The sequence below is a fragment of the Leptidea sinapis genome, chromosome 34, assembly GCF_905404315.1.
Source record: "Leptidea sinapis chromosome 34, ilLepSina1.1, whole genome shotgun sequence".
Classification (NCBI taxonomy): domain Eukaryota; kingdom Metazoa; phylum Arthropoda; class Insecta; order Lepidoptera; family Pieridae; genus Leptidea; species Leptidea sinapis.
In genome coordinates, this window is record NC_066298.1 from 1801789 (window position 1) to 1816884 (window position 15096).

A 15096-nucleotide genomic window follows, 5' to 3' on the forward strand; every position below is an offset into this window, starting at 1 on the left:
TGATTATGGTTTTATTTGACGCAAGATGAAGAATAACGGCCATACAAATATACTAGTTATAACTATATGCCAATTTGGCATAAAGTTATAACTAAGCATAAACCAAGAATATGTAAAATGTTTACGAATAGACATTTTGATTACGAATGGTTTGTTCGGACGTATAACGTTTCCCGCGTTTATTTGCAAGGCAGCTTGTCATTCGAAAAACTTCAGAATTATCATGGTATTGACAGTGTTGTCAACGATATTGTAAATATTTTGTGTTTTCTTTGTTTATCATCAGTTATAACTTTATACCACGTTTATTTGTAAGGCCGTGTTTGTTATGAGTATGTACATAAAAAACCGGGAAGTGCGAGTGGGACTCCTCCACCGAGGGTTCCATATATATTATTAGGTAACTAGTACCTATACCTATAAAAAAGGGAATGTTTTTCATTCTTCGTCATAAATCGAAAATTATAATTGTACATCATAAAAACATATTTAAAATCTGAGGTGTTTGTACTGGTGGTCACTGACAATGATATTTAAAAGTATAGATAGGTTACCTAGACTAAATTCGATGTTTAAAAAAGGTTCACTTACGCACACATTAATCATTTAACATTTCAATAGCACACTACATTACGATTATATCTGAAAGAAGCATAGCATGATAGAATTATCGCAAGCGAGAAAGAGATAAATCTAACTTGCTGATTGCGTCTTCGTTTAAATTGAAACAACATAGAGTAATTCATCAGTAAAAGAAGTTTTCACTTCAAACACATACAGACAGAATAAAATAAAACCGGAATTTGTTTACAATAAGAGTTCCATTTTTACAATTTTACTAACGACTGATCCCAAAAAGAGCTCAGCTTTTATACAATAAAGTAGGTTCTTTAATAAATTATGTTTGTTCTAAGATTTAATTGCTTTTTTTTTGTTTAATTAATAATTTTTAATTACCTTAATACAAATTTGCAAAAACTTGCATTGCGCATGCGTCGCCTTTGCGTTCAAGGCGGTCAAATTACTTGTCACATTTATGTGAGATTGTGTTTGACTGTAAATTTAAATAAATATATGATTTATTATTATCTATATATATTATATAATGATTTTTATTGATGAAACTCTTCAGTGGTTTAACTGAATTTGGAGTATGTGAAAAAAATAAAAAGTATAGCTTTTAATTTTAATTTTTTACACATGAAATATTTTTTAAATTTTTTTGACAGCTGTCTATAATATATATATATATATATTTATTGGTGGTCCATGTTTCAAAGTTATCCTCTTGGATACTTTTGTTTATGTTGAATCGAACAAAAAATTTAATCGAATTTGAATTCATAAAAATCTATTTATTTAACAAGAAAATCAATGTTTCTTGTAATTTCCCGCTAAGAAAATTGAAAAATACACTCAAAATATTGTTGACTGATAATAATTTATCCAAGAATTTTATATACAAGATTTGTATTAGTTAAAATTCATAATAATTATTTTTAGCTTATAAATCACAATTGTTTATAACGATATACTTGTAAAAATATATCCTGTAACTTCAATTTAATTACTGTGCTTGTCATTATAATTTTCAAAAAGACCGCGCTAAAAGCCTAAACGTAATGTTGACGCATGCGCAGTGCAAGTATTTAGAACACAAATATTCAAGTAATTAAAAATAATTAATTAATTAAAAAATAAACAATGTCAAATGGGAACAAACGTTTGTTATACATGAACAATCATAAACAGAGGTTTATTGGCCCGTATTGCTAAAAAAATATTAAAAAATGGGATAGGGGGGGCTAACTTAAGGGCACATTTTTAATATTTTTTTTTAAATAAATAAATCGAGAATAAACAAATGTTTATAGAGAACAATCAAGAACAAATGGCGAACTAACGATGTAATAAAAAAAATAAAAAATCTGGGGGCTAACTTTCGTGAGCTGCTTATGGCGTGTATCGGAATGCTTGAATGGGGACTGTTAACGTGTTAATGTATCATAAATGCGTCGTTCTTGCGTTTACTGTTATTTTAAAATTTAAACACAAGAAAAAAGTTTCCAAACGCAAAGGTGGCGCTTTATCGGGATTGCCAATAACATGGCTTAACTAAAAGTAGGTAGGTACCTTCTATGTGACGGCGCTGTTGGCACATTCTTCTGAATTCGAAATATAATGAATAATTAAAGTTTATCAGCTTATATTACCAAATACCTACAGTAAGCAGTTAAAAAAAGGTTCAAGGTTGCAAGGTGGCTGATTTCGACGGGTCGGTCAAGTGCAAATGATTGTTGGAACTACCTCTGCTTGTTTAGCCAGATACAAACTAGGTGGTGCTGTGTACGCATTTAAATAAAAACAGAAACGCGCTATTAAAATTTTTTTCGTATTTGTTAGGCAGATGGAGACATTGAATACCATAATATTGTTTTATTATTACACAGCATTTTTTGTAGAGGAGAATCTGATACTTGTGGGTTGTGGTTCTTCTTAAATTAATAGTACTGATTGGATTATGTTAGTTTATTAATTCACGTTATATATTGATTATAAATATTTTAGTGGCTTGTGACGAATACCTCGAATTTATCTTTATTCCTTGGGAATAAATAAAAGTCGCAGGTCGCCAGGTCTGCAGTCTGGACTATATATGGCGGACGACTCATTATCTTCTGCCATAGTTAAATATTCACAGTCCGTTTTGAAGAGTGCGCTGAAGCATATTGTCGTTGTGAAGGAGGATCCTGTTTCGAGGCCGCTGCTGTCGAAATTTTTCCAAGACAACAGGCAACAAGCGATTGACACCAGTCTGCAGTAACTGTCCTTCCATCTTCGAGCACAACTGTCGCGAAATGACCTTTCCGACCAAAGAATGAGGCAATCATCTTTTTACCTTTCTATACCTTAGTTGGCCGATCCTCGAAAGGAAACACCCACTGAGCGTGAGCTGATTGTCTTTTGGTTTCGGCTTCGTAGCAATATATGGATATACACGTCACAGGTGATCAAAGGCGGAACTTTGATCACCGCCGTTGAACTTATCTAACATTTGGTGACACCAGTCAATGTGAAGGTGTTTCTGGCCGTCGGTTAAAGTATGGGGAATCCATCTAGTACTAAGCTTCCTGACGGCTAAATGTTCGTGTAATATTTTTTGAACTTGACTCATACCAATGCCTAGACTTAGAGTAGACCGTATCTGCTGATAGGTCACTCTCTTATCTTCCTCTATAATGCGTCCCACAGCACTGATGTTATCTTCAGTAGTCGCTGTTAAAGGACGTCCCTCATGCGGATCATCATTGAGATTGCTACGTCCACGCTTAAACTCGTTAAACCAATTGTAAATAGTGGCACGAGATTGGGCTTCATTAAGAAATGCTAATCGCAGCCTATCACAGCTTTGTTGTTGAGTAAGCTCACAACGAAAGTCATAATAAATTATTGACCAAAAATTTTCTCGCGTTAGATTCATTTTCACGTGTATCACGAGTTTTAGATTTGCCGCCAATTCACAAAAACAAATGACAAATGAATGCAATATACTACATTAGGTTACCAAAGAGTTCTAAATTTGAAATACAAAGTTTTCATTAGCAATGTTTCTAACTGGCCAGTTCTAAACATTTTCACATTGCAAGTAACGTTTATAGCACTTCCCGATATCTGATTGAGCTAAAATTTTGTACACCTGCATAACTTCGGTGGCAATGCTATAATATGATATTATACATAATATGACGCAGCAGCGAGGAATATCTCTTCAATATGAAACTTTTCAACGGTTACTAGCACGGTCACGAATTTTTGTATGTATGTTTAGTTTTGATATGTTATCACGTTTTTAACTACGAACTGCTGCTGCAGTGATAATTGTCAGCTTACGAGGAAACTCCTTATTAGTAAGAAACAAAGACGCTAAATATTGTATGTAAATTTAAGTTCGTTTTAAATAATGATAGTGTTAATTTCGCCATTATTCACAAAAATTATAACGACAAGTGTTTTACCTCTACACGAGGTAACTCCAGGAGCTGCTGACTCGCCAAAAGCTGGAGCGAGACTTTTATAAATTTTCTCTTCACCATAAACTGTAGCTGCATATAAAACTGTCTACTCACGAGGGAACTCTTCAATGAACATGAACATGAAACTTTTAATATCTATTTAAGCTTAAGTTAAAAAAGCGTCTTTAATGAAAGGTTGTCATCAATACTTACACTGTTCTTATTTCTTGTTTTTTACTCGGTCTGTCTTTAAATTAAATAATGATGATGAAATAATGGTATTTAAAAATATATAGTATCTTTCAAATACCTAAACTAGACGGTAAGATACAATTTATAATAATAATTTAATAGATGTTTCTAATATTAAAATTAATCTTTAACTAAGTTATAGTTAAAGTTGTATGAAATCTTGTATCTAGGGTTTTATAATATCGAGGTTGAAACCCAAAAAAAGCTAATGAAAAATGATTTGTTTTATTTCTTTTAACTTTTTGTGACATTCCTACTAAAATAAATAACAATCCTGCCAGTTCTTAAGAAGCTTTCCCTCTGAACCGTTTAGTTACCCACATTGTGGTATCGTGAACTGCGCTCTTTCCTTTCTTCAAATAAATAAAAAAAGCTAGTAATAATATGATAATAATTTAACTTTTACGAAAGAACCTAATGTAGAAATACAGTTACATAATTTATTTAAGTAAATGTGTAACACTTGCGTTAATCAAAGAAAATACTAATTATTTAGTAAGTTTATTTCGATTTTGGAGCATTGACAATAAACATAACTAACACAAAAATAAGTAACAATAATAGTGTCTTAATCCCAATGACGTTCGTATACTCGTACAAATGTATAGAACGTGATTCCTCAGCCTAAACAATATGTTTAATTTAAAAACAACAATAACACGGTTGCAAGAAGAAACCGCTGTTTTAAATTCTTATGATATTGTAGGTCTTAATTTTCTAAACAAGAAAGTAGTACTTGAACTGATACCTACAGCCAGAATATCGTTTCTTTCACGTTTGTTCATTTTCTTTAAAATAATCTTTCATCGCACTTCAGGTGTGTAATTTCAATTCACTTGTGTTCACGTAATACGACTATGAACTCACTTCGTATGGGTTAACGTAATACGATTATTAACTCACATCAGTTGTGTTCACAGTTCACGTAATACGACTATTAACTCACTTCGTATGGGTTAACGTAATACGATTATTAACTCATATCAGTTGTGTTCACAGTTCACGTAATACGACTATTAACTCACTTCGTATGGGTTAACGTAATACGATTATTAACTCATATCAGTTGTGTTCACAGTTCACGTAATACGACTATGAACTCACTTCGTATGGGTTAACGTAATACGATTATTAACTCACATCAGTTGTGTTCACAGTTCACGTAATACGACTATTAACTCACTTCGTATGGGTTAACGTAATACGATTATTAACTCATATCAGTTGTGTTCACAGTTCACGTAATACGACTATTAACTCACTTTGTATGGGTTAACGTAATACGATTATTAACTCACACCAGTTGTGTTCACAGTTCACGTAATACGACTATTAACTCACTTCGTATGGGTTAACGTAATACGATTATTAACTCACATCAGTTGTGTTCACAGTTCACGTAATACTATATATTTTGTCGTCAATTAAAACCACGCGCAGTGATTGACGCCGGGATAAAACCTTCACTGCCATCAATTTTCCTAACATAATACCATTCTGAATCTACATCACTTTCTCGCACTCCTTCTAACATCACCACAACGTCCCCTTTAAACACGGTCAGTGTTTTGTTCAAAGTACTCCCAACGTAGTCACTATTCACTATTATCATTGTCCGACTAAAATTGGTTGCATTTTCTTTATCATACGCGCTGATATTGGACACAGATTTCGTTTTCAAGTATAAGTTATCGAACTCTTTCTCCGCACAGGATGTTTTATATCTCTTAGTTCGTTTATATGTGCATTCGGACCGCGTTCTGTCTCTGAGATCCTTTTCTGTGTCCGTGAGGTTGCCACACGGCCGTGGGTAAATATCTGTGCTGCTCTCCCAGCAAGGCATCTTTTTCTGGAGAGATGACCTGAAAAATTATATGCAAATGTAGTTAATATAATAGATAAGTAACCTGATAAGGTGAACATTTAATGATGTATAAACTAAGTAAAAGTAACTGCGAGACTTATAATTCATATAATATCAAGTTAAAATGCCTAGGACTATCCCGAGTAGGTAAATAGTTAGCGTTCCTTTTTGTGAGCGTCTGGCGTCAACAATCCTGAGTTGCCAATGTAAATTAATATCGACGCAATCACCAAAAGTAAAAGCAAAGTCGTAATTGATGCTCCTTGTTTTATAACATAACTTGCTTCGTGCGGAGACTTTAATTATTATTGATAGGTTACGGCCAAGCGCGGGATCTTAAGTGAAATCGAAATGACCTGAGGGTTTCTTCCAGGAAGCGAGTACAAGGCCGACAACGCGCGCTCCTGTGATTTCCTGTCGCTGCTACCATTTCCAGTGGGATGCTATTTTGCACAGGATGCGGGCTAGATTATGGGTACCACAACGGCTTCTATTTCTGCCGTGAAGCAGTAATTTGTTAGCTTTATTGTTCTGTTCTTTATAGTTCTGACGGGCGCGCTACTTAGTGAAATTACTGGGCAAATGAGGCTTAACATCTTATGTCTCAAGGTGACGAGCGCAAATGTAGAGTCGTTCAGAATTTTTGGGTTTTTCAAGAATCCTGAGCAGCACTGCATTGTAATCAATTACCATAAGCTGAACGTACTGCTCGTCTCGTCCCTAGTATCTAGTCGTCCCTAGTCTAGTCCCTTTTTTACAGTAGTCATAAAAATAAAAATACCATGACCGTTCCTTCGTGATATCCCATCATGAGATATTCATACCATTCAACATTAAAATACCTTGTGGGCAATATTCCCAGCGGAAGACATGCCGTGTACTGGACGTAGCCCTCGTCACCGTGCGGGGTCTGCGCGTACAGCCACTGCTGGTTCTTGAACACCGCGTTCACGACGGTACCCAGCGGCAGCGACAACTCACACTGCAGCTCTTTCTGCGTCTGGTACAGGGTTGTGGGAAACGCTATCACAACTGGAATGTTGCCTGGCTGTTCTAAGGTGGCCTGAAACAATAAAAACATCAAATTTTTCTACTTGCATAATAGTATATTTATTGATTTACCAGAAAAATCTCTTAATATTTGGATTGCCTATTTAAATTCAAACATTTTTTTTCAAAATAGGATTAAAAAATCACTTATGAACGCTAAAAACTACCACCTATTCGAACATTTATACTTAAGACGTGTAAAGAAACTCGCGTTTCAACAAAATTTCGTCACAAAAATCTTATAAGTGAAGAGCCTGGGGGCAGTCGCTCTATTCCCAATCTGTGCCTAAGAAAGTCATTAAACTTTACCACATATACTTTTTCCTTAACGATTCTTTTGAATATTGAAAGTTGATCAGGCGCAACAAACTCAGCGGGCTTCTTTTTTTTAAATTAGGTTACAATGTAAAATCTAATATTAAAATTTATTATTTAATAGCCTGCTCGCTATTTTGTGGGATATTGTTGTAAAAGCATACACAACGCCCCACAAAAGACTTCCTAACTCGACTTAGCCGAGTAGGCATTACAAGTTTATGTTTATTCCTGGGACAGTTTCTAGCATATTCACTTATATGCCTATGTACATACATTACATTATCAAGAAGATATTAAGAGGCAACAGTCAAGATGTTTATTTCTTTAAATTTTGCTCACAATGATTTTTTATATTTAGTTTCAAATATTCGTGCGCGGGTTCCTTTGTAGATAATATCGTGACCGTTTTGAAGCTTCTACTTCTCCATACATGAGCAGCATCCTTACTTGTACTATTTTAATAATATACTTACCTAAATTCTTAGGCGTCGTTACGGAAAGTCAATCATAATTATATCTCTTTAATCTTCTTAAGTAAAATACTTAGATCAAGATCTACATTTTTACAATACTTGCTTTTTTAACCAGACATAATAATTTAATACAGTGATTTAATTTTAACATTACCTTAGTAGGTACCCAATTATTGTAGAGAATTAACAAAAATAGTTTCGATCCTTGTAAAAGTATACATATACTATTTTATATGAGAACATTTAAGCGTGTTTAAAGTACATAGAAATATGCCACGAGAAACTAGCCATACCAACAAATTTAATCTCCAATTTGTTTCTAATTCTGTAACCGAGATTGCAAATTCTGAACAATCTATGATATTTAGATGAGGTAGGTATATGTTCTAATCTAACACAGAACATGAACGAACCCGTAACCGCTATCTGATTTTTTATTTATATACTTACATCACTTAAAGTTATGTCTAATAAAAAATTAATCTAAAATTAATGGGAATATGTAAATACAGAGATTTGATGATACTTACCTCACAACAATTTGAGCAGGTTTTTGAAGTAATACTTCTTTTGGCGTGTTTGGGAAAAATTATTATAACAATATTGTTCTTTCTACAAACGTAAAATAGCACAAAAATTTATTTTATTGAGAATTTTTAGCGTACCACAGAAGTATAACTTTTTACGTGCGTACATAGGTATGTACATACACTATTTTTTAATACCTATCCGACTTATAATGTAATATAAATATAAAATATAAGGAAGTACTCCGAATGCGCTCCGAATTTTTCAAACGAAATGTTACCTCATTGTTCTGAGAAACAACGTGAACCGCAAGTAATCAAGTGTTGTCCAAAATTTCGGGATAAAATTACATCCGATAATCCTGCTTCGAAACCGCGAGCTTGCCGCGTCGTATTAAATGTAATTTACTACGAAATGATCGTTATTATTGTGCGAAGAATGTGCATTGCAGCCCGCTATTTAATATCTGACTTATCAAAGTTTACAAGACAAAAAAAAAGTTTAAGTTTACGAGTTTATTGATTGACCAATTGTTTCACGTATTCGTTGGACATGGGGGGCTGACTTGTTCGTAGGTAGGTAGCCCCCGATGACATCATGTCGTGTTGAATTATCGAAATGATGATACACAATGGTGTACTAGGCAATAGGATAATCCTTTTTGTAAAAACGCTTCTAGAACTAAATGGGAACTATAGACGAGCATTTTTCGATGCTACTTTTAAGAGTGTCCCACCTCCAATAAGACCAAAGAAGTGCCCTTGATTCATGTCCTTATGAGCAATAAGAATGAAGGGTCATATAACATTTTTCGACATCATCAAAACTATTTTTCCCACTTGGTGTTTTAATAAGTTTCAGGCAAATTATGAGTTTTACCGTCGGCGTCACCAATGCTTTAAAAATATATAGTGTATTAATAAAAATATGAAAACTTTTATTGCTTTGATAGTTTGTGACGCAAAGCAAAATGAGGAGAGGATTTATGAGTTATTTAGAATAATACAAGAATAAGACAAACACGCTAAAAGTTCTGGAGGAAAAATTCCGTCCATAACATTCTTTATCTAAACTATCGAGAATGTCGGATGCTAAAAATATTAATTACAGGGTGCAATATATGCGTGGTGTGTTGAGGAGGAAAAAAATACTCGTAGTCACACGTGTGTTATAAACTGGTGTGACCACGAGTCGGGAATGACTTTTTGACATAAGGTCGCTTCGATCCTCTTCTCGTTTTGTTACCAGAATGGGGATAAAAGAACCAAACGGCGAAGGGGCGCCAATAAAACAGCCTGCTACAGGAAAATCGTGGAGTAGCTGACATCCACAATTCGTCTCATATAAATGGACATCTAGTTGATATTAAATCCTTAATTAGCTTAAGTTAATCAAAAGTTCTTAATTTGGCATTATCATTATTATCCACGTTTATTTTATATTCATTTGATATGTTCTCTCTGTTTCTTATTATCTTATATACTTAATATACCCGTTACATAGCTATTTCTAAGATCGTTTATTATTATTGTATCTATTTCTGCTAAACGTGCTAAGCATCTAACTAAAGGGTGTGTGAGCACGTGAAGTTCATTCTATTTTGTATTTAGCTGATAGCTTTCTTGTGTGTATTTATTGAAGTTCTGTTGTATGTATCAATTAGAAAATAGAAATAAATGAATTGTTGACCACTGACCTCCCCGGGTGTATAATAGCGCAGCAGACTTTAATTATTTTTTAACGTCATTGGAAACAAAAACTGAAATAAAAGATTAAACACACATTCAAATTTTAACTAACTAAAATAATTACAAATGTTGCCTTGGAACGTCTCACTGAGAACATAGTTGTTAAAGATAAAAGCGACACCTGCTTAGGTGCAAGCGTGCACGTACAATCTATCGATATATATAAAAGAGAATGTATCTTTGTATGTTCCCTATTAACTCCTAAACTATTCGACCGATCTCAATGAAATTTGTAATAGATTCGTTGAAGCTCAAGGAAGGTTTACATAGTTATATATAGTTTGTCGTATCGCGATCCCACCCACGCACTCACCCATGCATTTACCATATCTCTCGAACCGTTTATTGAAAGAACAACGTCTGTCGGGTCAGCTAATTTACAATAAAAGTTAATCACTGCTATATAACTTACCTCACTCAGAAAGCTGTCTAAATCTGTGATATCATAACCGAATCGGGGGTGTTTCTTTTTCCTCTTGTGCCGGTGTCTGTGCTTTTTCCTGATGTATTCCGTTTCGTCACTGGTATCCGAGAACGAATCTGCACCGTTAAACTCATCACATGCACTCTTAAAACGATTATTTTGATAAAATTCGCTTCTGCTTAAAACTCTGTCTCGCACTTTTCTTTCGAAGTTTTTGTCTTGTAATACTTTTTCTTTGTCGATGTTTTTTTCAAGATTTTCTTTGAGGACCCACGTGAGGGATATTTTAGATTTGTGCCTCCGTGCTAGTGGGGTGGAGTGCCACAGACCCATGTCGATTTCAGCGTACTCAACATCTGTCTGGGCTTCATCAGGATCGTTTAATTTGCATGAAGCTAGAAGATCAATTACTTCATGAACAGATTCTACTGGGACCTGAAATTTTAAAATATACTCTCTACACAAATTAAATTTGTAAACGAGATTTATGAATGATGCGGGATTCGGACCCGCGACCTCTCGCGTTCCGTGCGAGCGCTCCTCCACTGAGCCAACGTTCATAAATCTTGATATGTCTTGTTCAACTCTCCGGTTGTGGCTCCATCTATAGGATCTACTTTAGAGTTGATAGCCTGCTAAAACCCAATATTTGCATAAATTAACTTGAGATGTCGCCCTTTCAAATCTAAACAGCTTGTTATTTTTTTTAAAGTGATAACTCTCACTTCTATATATACAATTTCTATACATTTTGCCTTATAGAGATCTCGTACCTACTATTAATGAGTTAGCATAAATGCCAAATTAAAATATCTTTTGACAATCTTTTATTAGTGATCGAGTCCGACCTTGCTCGCTTGCAACAAAAGAATTGTTATCGACCCTTTACGATCAGCGGCTCACACACATACACATTTTGGAAGTGTCTCTCGCGCAAACTATTCAATTAAAAAAAATATAGTAGAAACCTCAATATCATTTTGAAGACCTATCCCACACGTTTGATGAAAAAAACTTTTCAGTTTCAGTTTTAAGTATGGGGAACCCCCAAAATTTATGTTTTTTTTTTTGCTATTTTTGTGTGAAAATGTTAATACGGTTCACAGAATACATCTACTTACTGAGTTTCAACAGTTCTATAGTTTTGGAAAAAAGTGGCTGTGACATACACGGACAGAGGGACATGATGAATCTATAAAGGTTCCGTTTTTTGCCATTTGGCTACGGAACCTTAAAAAAACACACTAAAATATTTCTTTAGAGTACCTACAGTGGATACATGGATTAATGTATTTAGGTAATAGGTATTATTATATGAGCATTTTATGAATGAATATGTACTACCTGTGTGACATTTTTAGAAATATAGGTAACTTTAAATACAGTAGATCGTGATACCATGATCGACACTCATCCCTAGCAGCGACCATAACGCATGGACCATCGCTTCTCTCGCCAAATATTAGGACGTGGGTCCCGCAACGGGATCTTGGTACGAATTTCATTCCATTCAAACAGTGGTCATTCCACCAGTTTTTTTCTTACATTTTAAAGGAAGAAATATAAATTTGAACTCACATCATCTCGTTCTCCGTTGGCATTTCCCAGATTCTGATCTTCGACGCTGTAAGGTGGTGGTGAACGCTTAGAAGAGATTTCTATAAAAAAAACGTATCGTTTATATAAATTTTAGGGCAAGAGAAACTGCTTACGGATTCACCTGAAAGATATCATCTCGGCTTTTTTTTATGACAACAAGGGACGAGACGAGCAGGACGTTCAGCTGATGGTAATGATATGCCCTCCCATTACAACGAAGTTCCGCTAAAGATTCTTGAAAAACCCAAAAATACTGAGCAGTACTACAATTGCGCTCGTCACCTTGAGACATAAGATGTTAAGTCTCATTTGCCGAGTAATTTCACTAGATAATAATGCTTACACATTACTGCTTCACGGCAGAAAAAGGCGCCGTTGTCATACTCTAGCCGGCATCCTGTGCAAAGGAGCCTCCCACTGGTAAAACTTCTTATCTGGCTTATACTCTCTTGTAACTTAAAACAAATCACATTTAAGTTACCAGCCTACCCATGTGTTATCTGAAAATGCCGTGCAAGAAAATTTATTCCATATTTGGTCACAAGTTTTGTTGTAAGTGGAAAAAAATTCCTTGAAAAGCACATTAACGTTATAGATATACCAAAAAATAAAAAAATATTATCACTTATGAACACAAGCAAAAATAATATACAATACTTAATTATTAAAAAATAATATTTTACCCCAACCTAGCAGATACAAACTTAAAAAATATTATAAGGACCGTTTGGATTGAGTGCTCTCTCGAATCAAATGGGTAATCGAGATTCAGATTTAAATGTACAGCACCTACATAATATTATTTTATACTAGCTGAGCCAGCAAACGTTTGTCATATACATACATCGAAATTGAAAAAAAATTGTGACATGAGAATTTAATTTTGACATAAGATACATAATAGCTTTAAGGGTAAATGTATACACTTCTATAATAAAGTCCCAGCCACTGTTCAGGCATTATCTATAAATAAATTTAAATGTTTTATAAAATAATGGCTCGCTCGTAAAGCCTATTACTCCACTGCTAATATCTAAATTATCGGACAGCCTGGGACTAGATTGTAATTATTTTATAGCGATAGAAATGACTATACAATATTGTATATTTTTATTGAAAAGAGCGCAAAAAAAGAATGCTGCTGAGAGTTTCTTGCACCGCTTCTTCTCTCTCAGAGCGCCATTTGTTTCCGAAGCGGTAGTAGTATCTAGTAGTTATTAGAAATGACATCAAAAAGAATTCTAAAGGAATCAATTTTGAGAAAATTAATGCCTTTTTATGCCTTTAATATAAAATATTGATTATAAAAAAATCATCAGTAAATAAAAACTTATAAAAACTCTCTATTTCATTAATTATTTATTGAATCAATAATTTATGTTTTACCTTAATTAATTTAACTGTCATTCACTTCACAAAAGTACAGTCCGAGAGCACATCGTACAAAAGAAAATCAATCGGAATACGTCGTATGAAATAATGATGGATGATAACCGAACTCAACAAGACGTAATATTGGGCGTAAGATACAAATAACTATCGTGTTCTCGCATTCAGAGTACGCCGTTGATACGCGATCTGCTGTAGTGAGCACGCGTTCGCGACTGATCACTGAACCAACTCTACCTACTCTGAAGCGATATTGAGAAGTTGAAATGGTTTCTCCTCCTTTCAGCACTTTTTTTTGTTACGAAGGAGGGTCTATGACAACTCCGGGATGAAACAAACATGTTGTTTTCTATTAGAAATATTCAATTTTAATATATATAAATTACGTGACACGTTGTTTGTCCGCGATGGACTCCTAAACTAATGAACGGATTTTAATGGGGATTACTTCATGGAGTTTGGTCCAACTTGAGAGATAGGATAGTTTTTATTTCGATTTGCGACCCATAATTATTTTTATTTTCAATATTCATTTTGTATGGACATATTTTCTATGAGAGAATTTAGTGACGCACGGTTTGACAGTTCCGCTGAGAAACAATTTCATTATAACAACAGGGAGCATTTATAACGAAATAATTGATGTTTTGAAATATTTGCAAATCCCTATAAAAAAGTTTTTTTATATTATCTACAGAACAATGTCTGTCGGGGCAGCTAGTATTATATAACGAAACGCAATCATTAAGTATGTTTAAAGTTACACGTATATAAGTAAATCATATTACCTATTTTTGTACCAAATAAAATCAAAATCGAATTCAGAGTTAGGCGTGAAAGCGTGACGTTGTTCGGACTTCCATACATACGAATATTCATCCCTTAATTTATCCCTACACATGTCGAAATTTTAGAAACGCTAGACTAAATATTTATTTACTTCTTATCAAGTGCCTAAATACAAAGTTATGGAGTCACCCTCGATAATGACGAAATTCTATACAAATATTCTCCATTTATGTTTTCGTAACAAAATGTAGCCGATGTCCTTTTCAAGGCTCTATTGTATCTCCGTATTAAATTTGATCGTAATTAGTTGAGTAGTTTAGGCGTGAAAGCGTAACCAACAAACTTACATTCACATTTATAATGTTAAGTAGGGATATAGATTATAGTCAAAATAATAAATTATATAATCTATAAGTGACTGCTGAACAAACTTCACAAAACAAAAGCAAGTTGCTCCAATTCATTACTTTCATAAACACCAGTTATCGCGTCATGGATATTTAAAGCAGTTTTTTCACGAAAATATTCGAAGTATGCAAAAAGAGTTGAAATCGATTCCGCGACCACCTCGCCGACCGCTACCGTGCTAAGGGGCACGTCAGCCTTCGTAAAAAAAGAAAGCGCCAATATCGCACTAATTCGTTTATAA

General features: G+C 34.2%; 1 protein-coding gene across 2 annotated transcripts in view; it reads right to left on the reverse strand.

Moving 5' to 3' along the window:
* Positions 1 to 4750: 4750 nt before the first annotated feature.
* The window catches only part of LOC126974955 (uncharacterized), a 32984-nt gene continuing 22638 nt past the window's right edge, over positions 4751 to 15096 (reverse strand). Inside the window, exons 1-5 of one of the 2 annotated variants that reach the window (XM_050822719.1) lie at positions 13656 to 13928; positions 12249 to 12328; positions 10659 to 11105; positions 6972 to 7192; positions 4751 to 6127 (exon numbers count right to left, since the gene is read on the reverse strand). In XM_050822719.1, the coding sequence (XP_050678676.1) occupies positions 5686 to 6127; positions 6972 to 7192; positions 10659 to 11003 (1008 nt within the window). In that variant the 5' untranslated portion in view covers positions 11004 to 11105; positions 12249 to 12328; positions 13656 to 13928 and the 3' untranslated portion in view covers positions 4751 to 5685. Of the gene's footprint in view, positions 6128 to 6971; positions 7193 to 10658; positions 11106 to 12248; positions 12329 to 13655; positions 13929 to 15096 lie in introns of those variants that run through there. The other variant, XM_050822718.1, reaches the window with a different exon arrangement.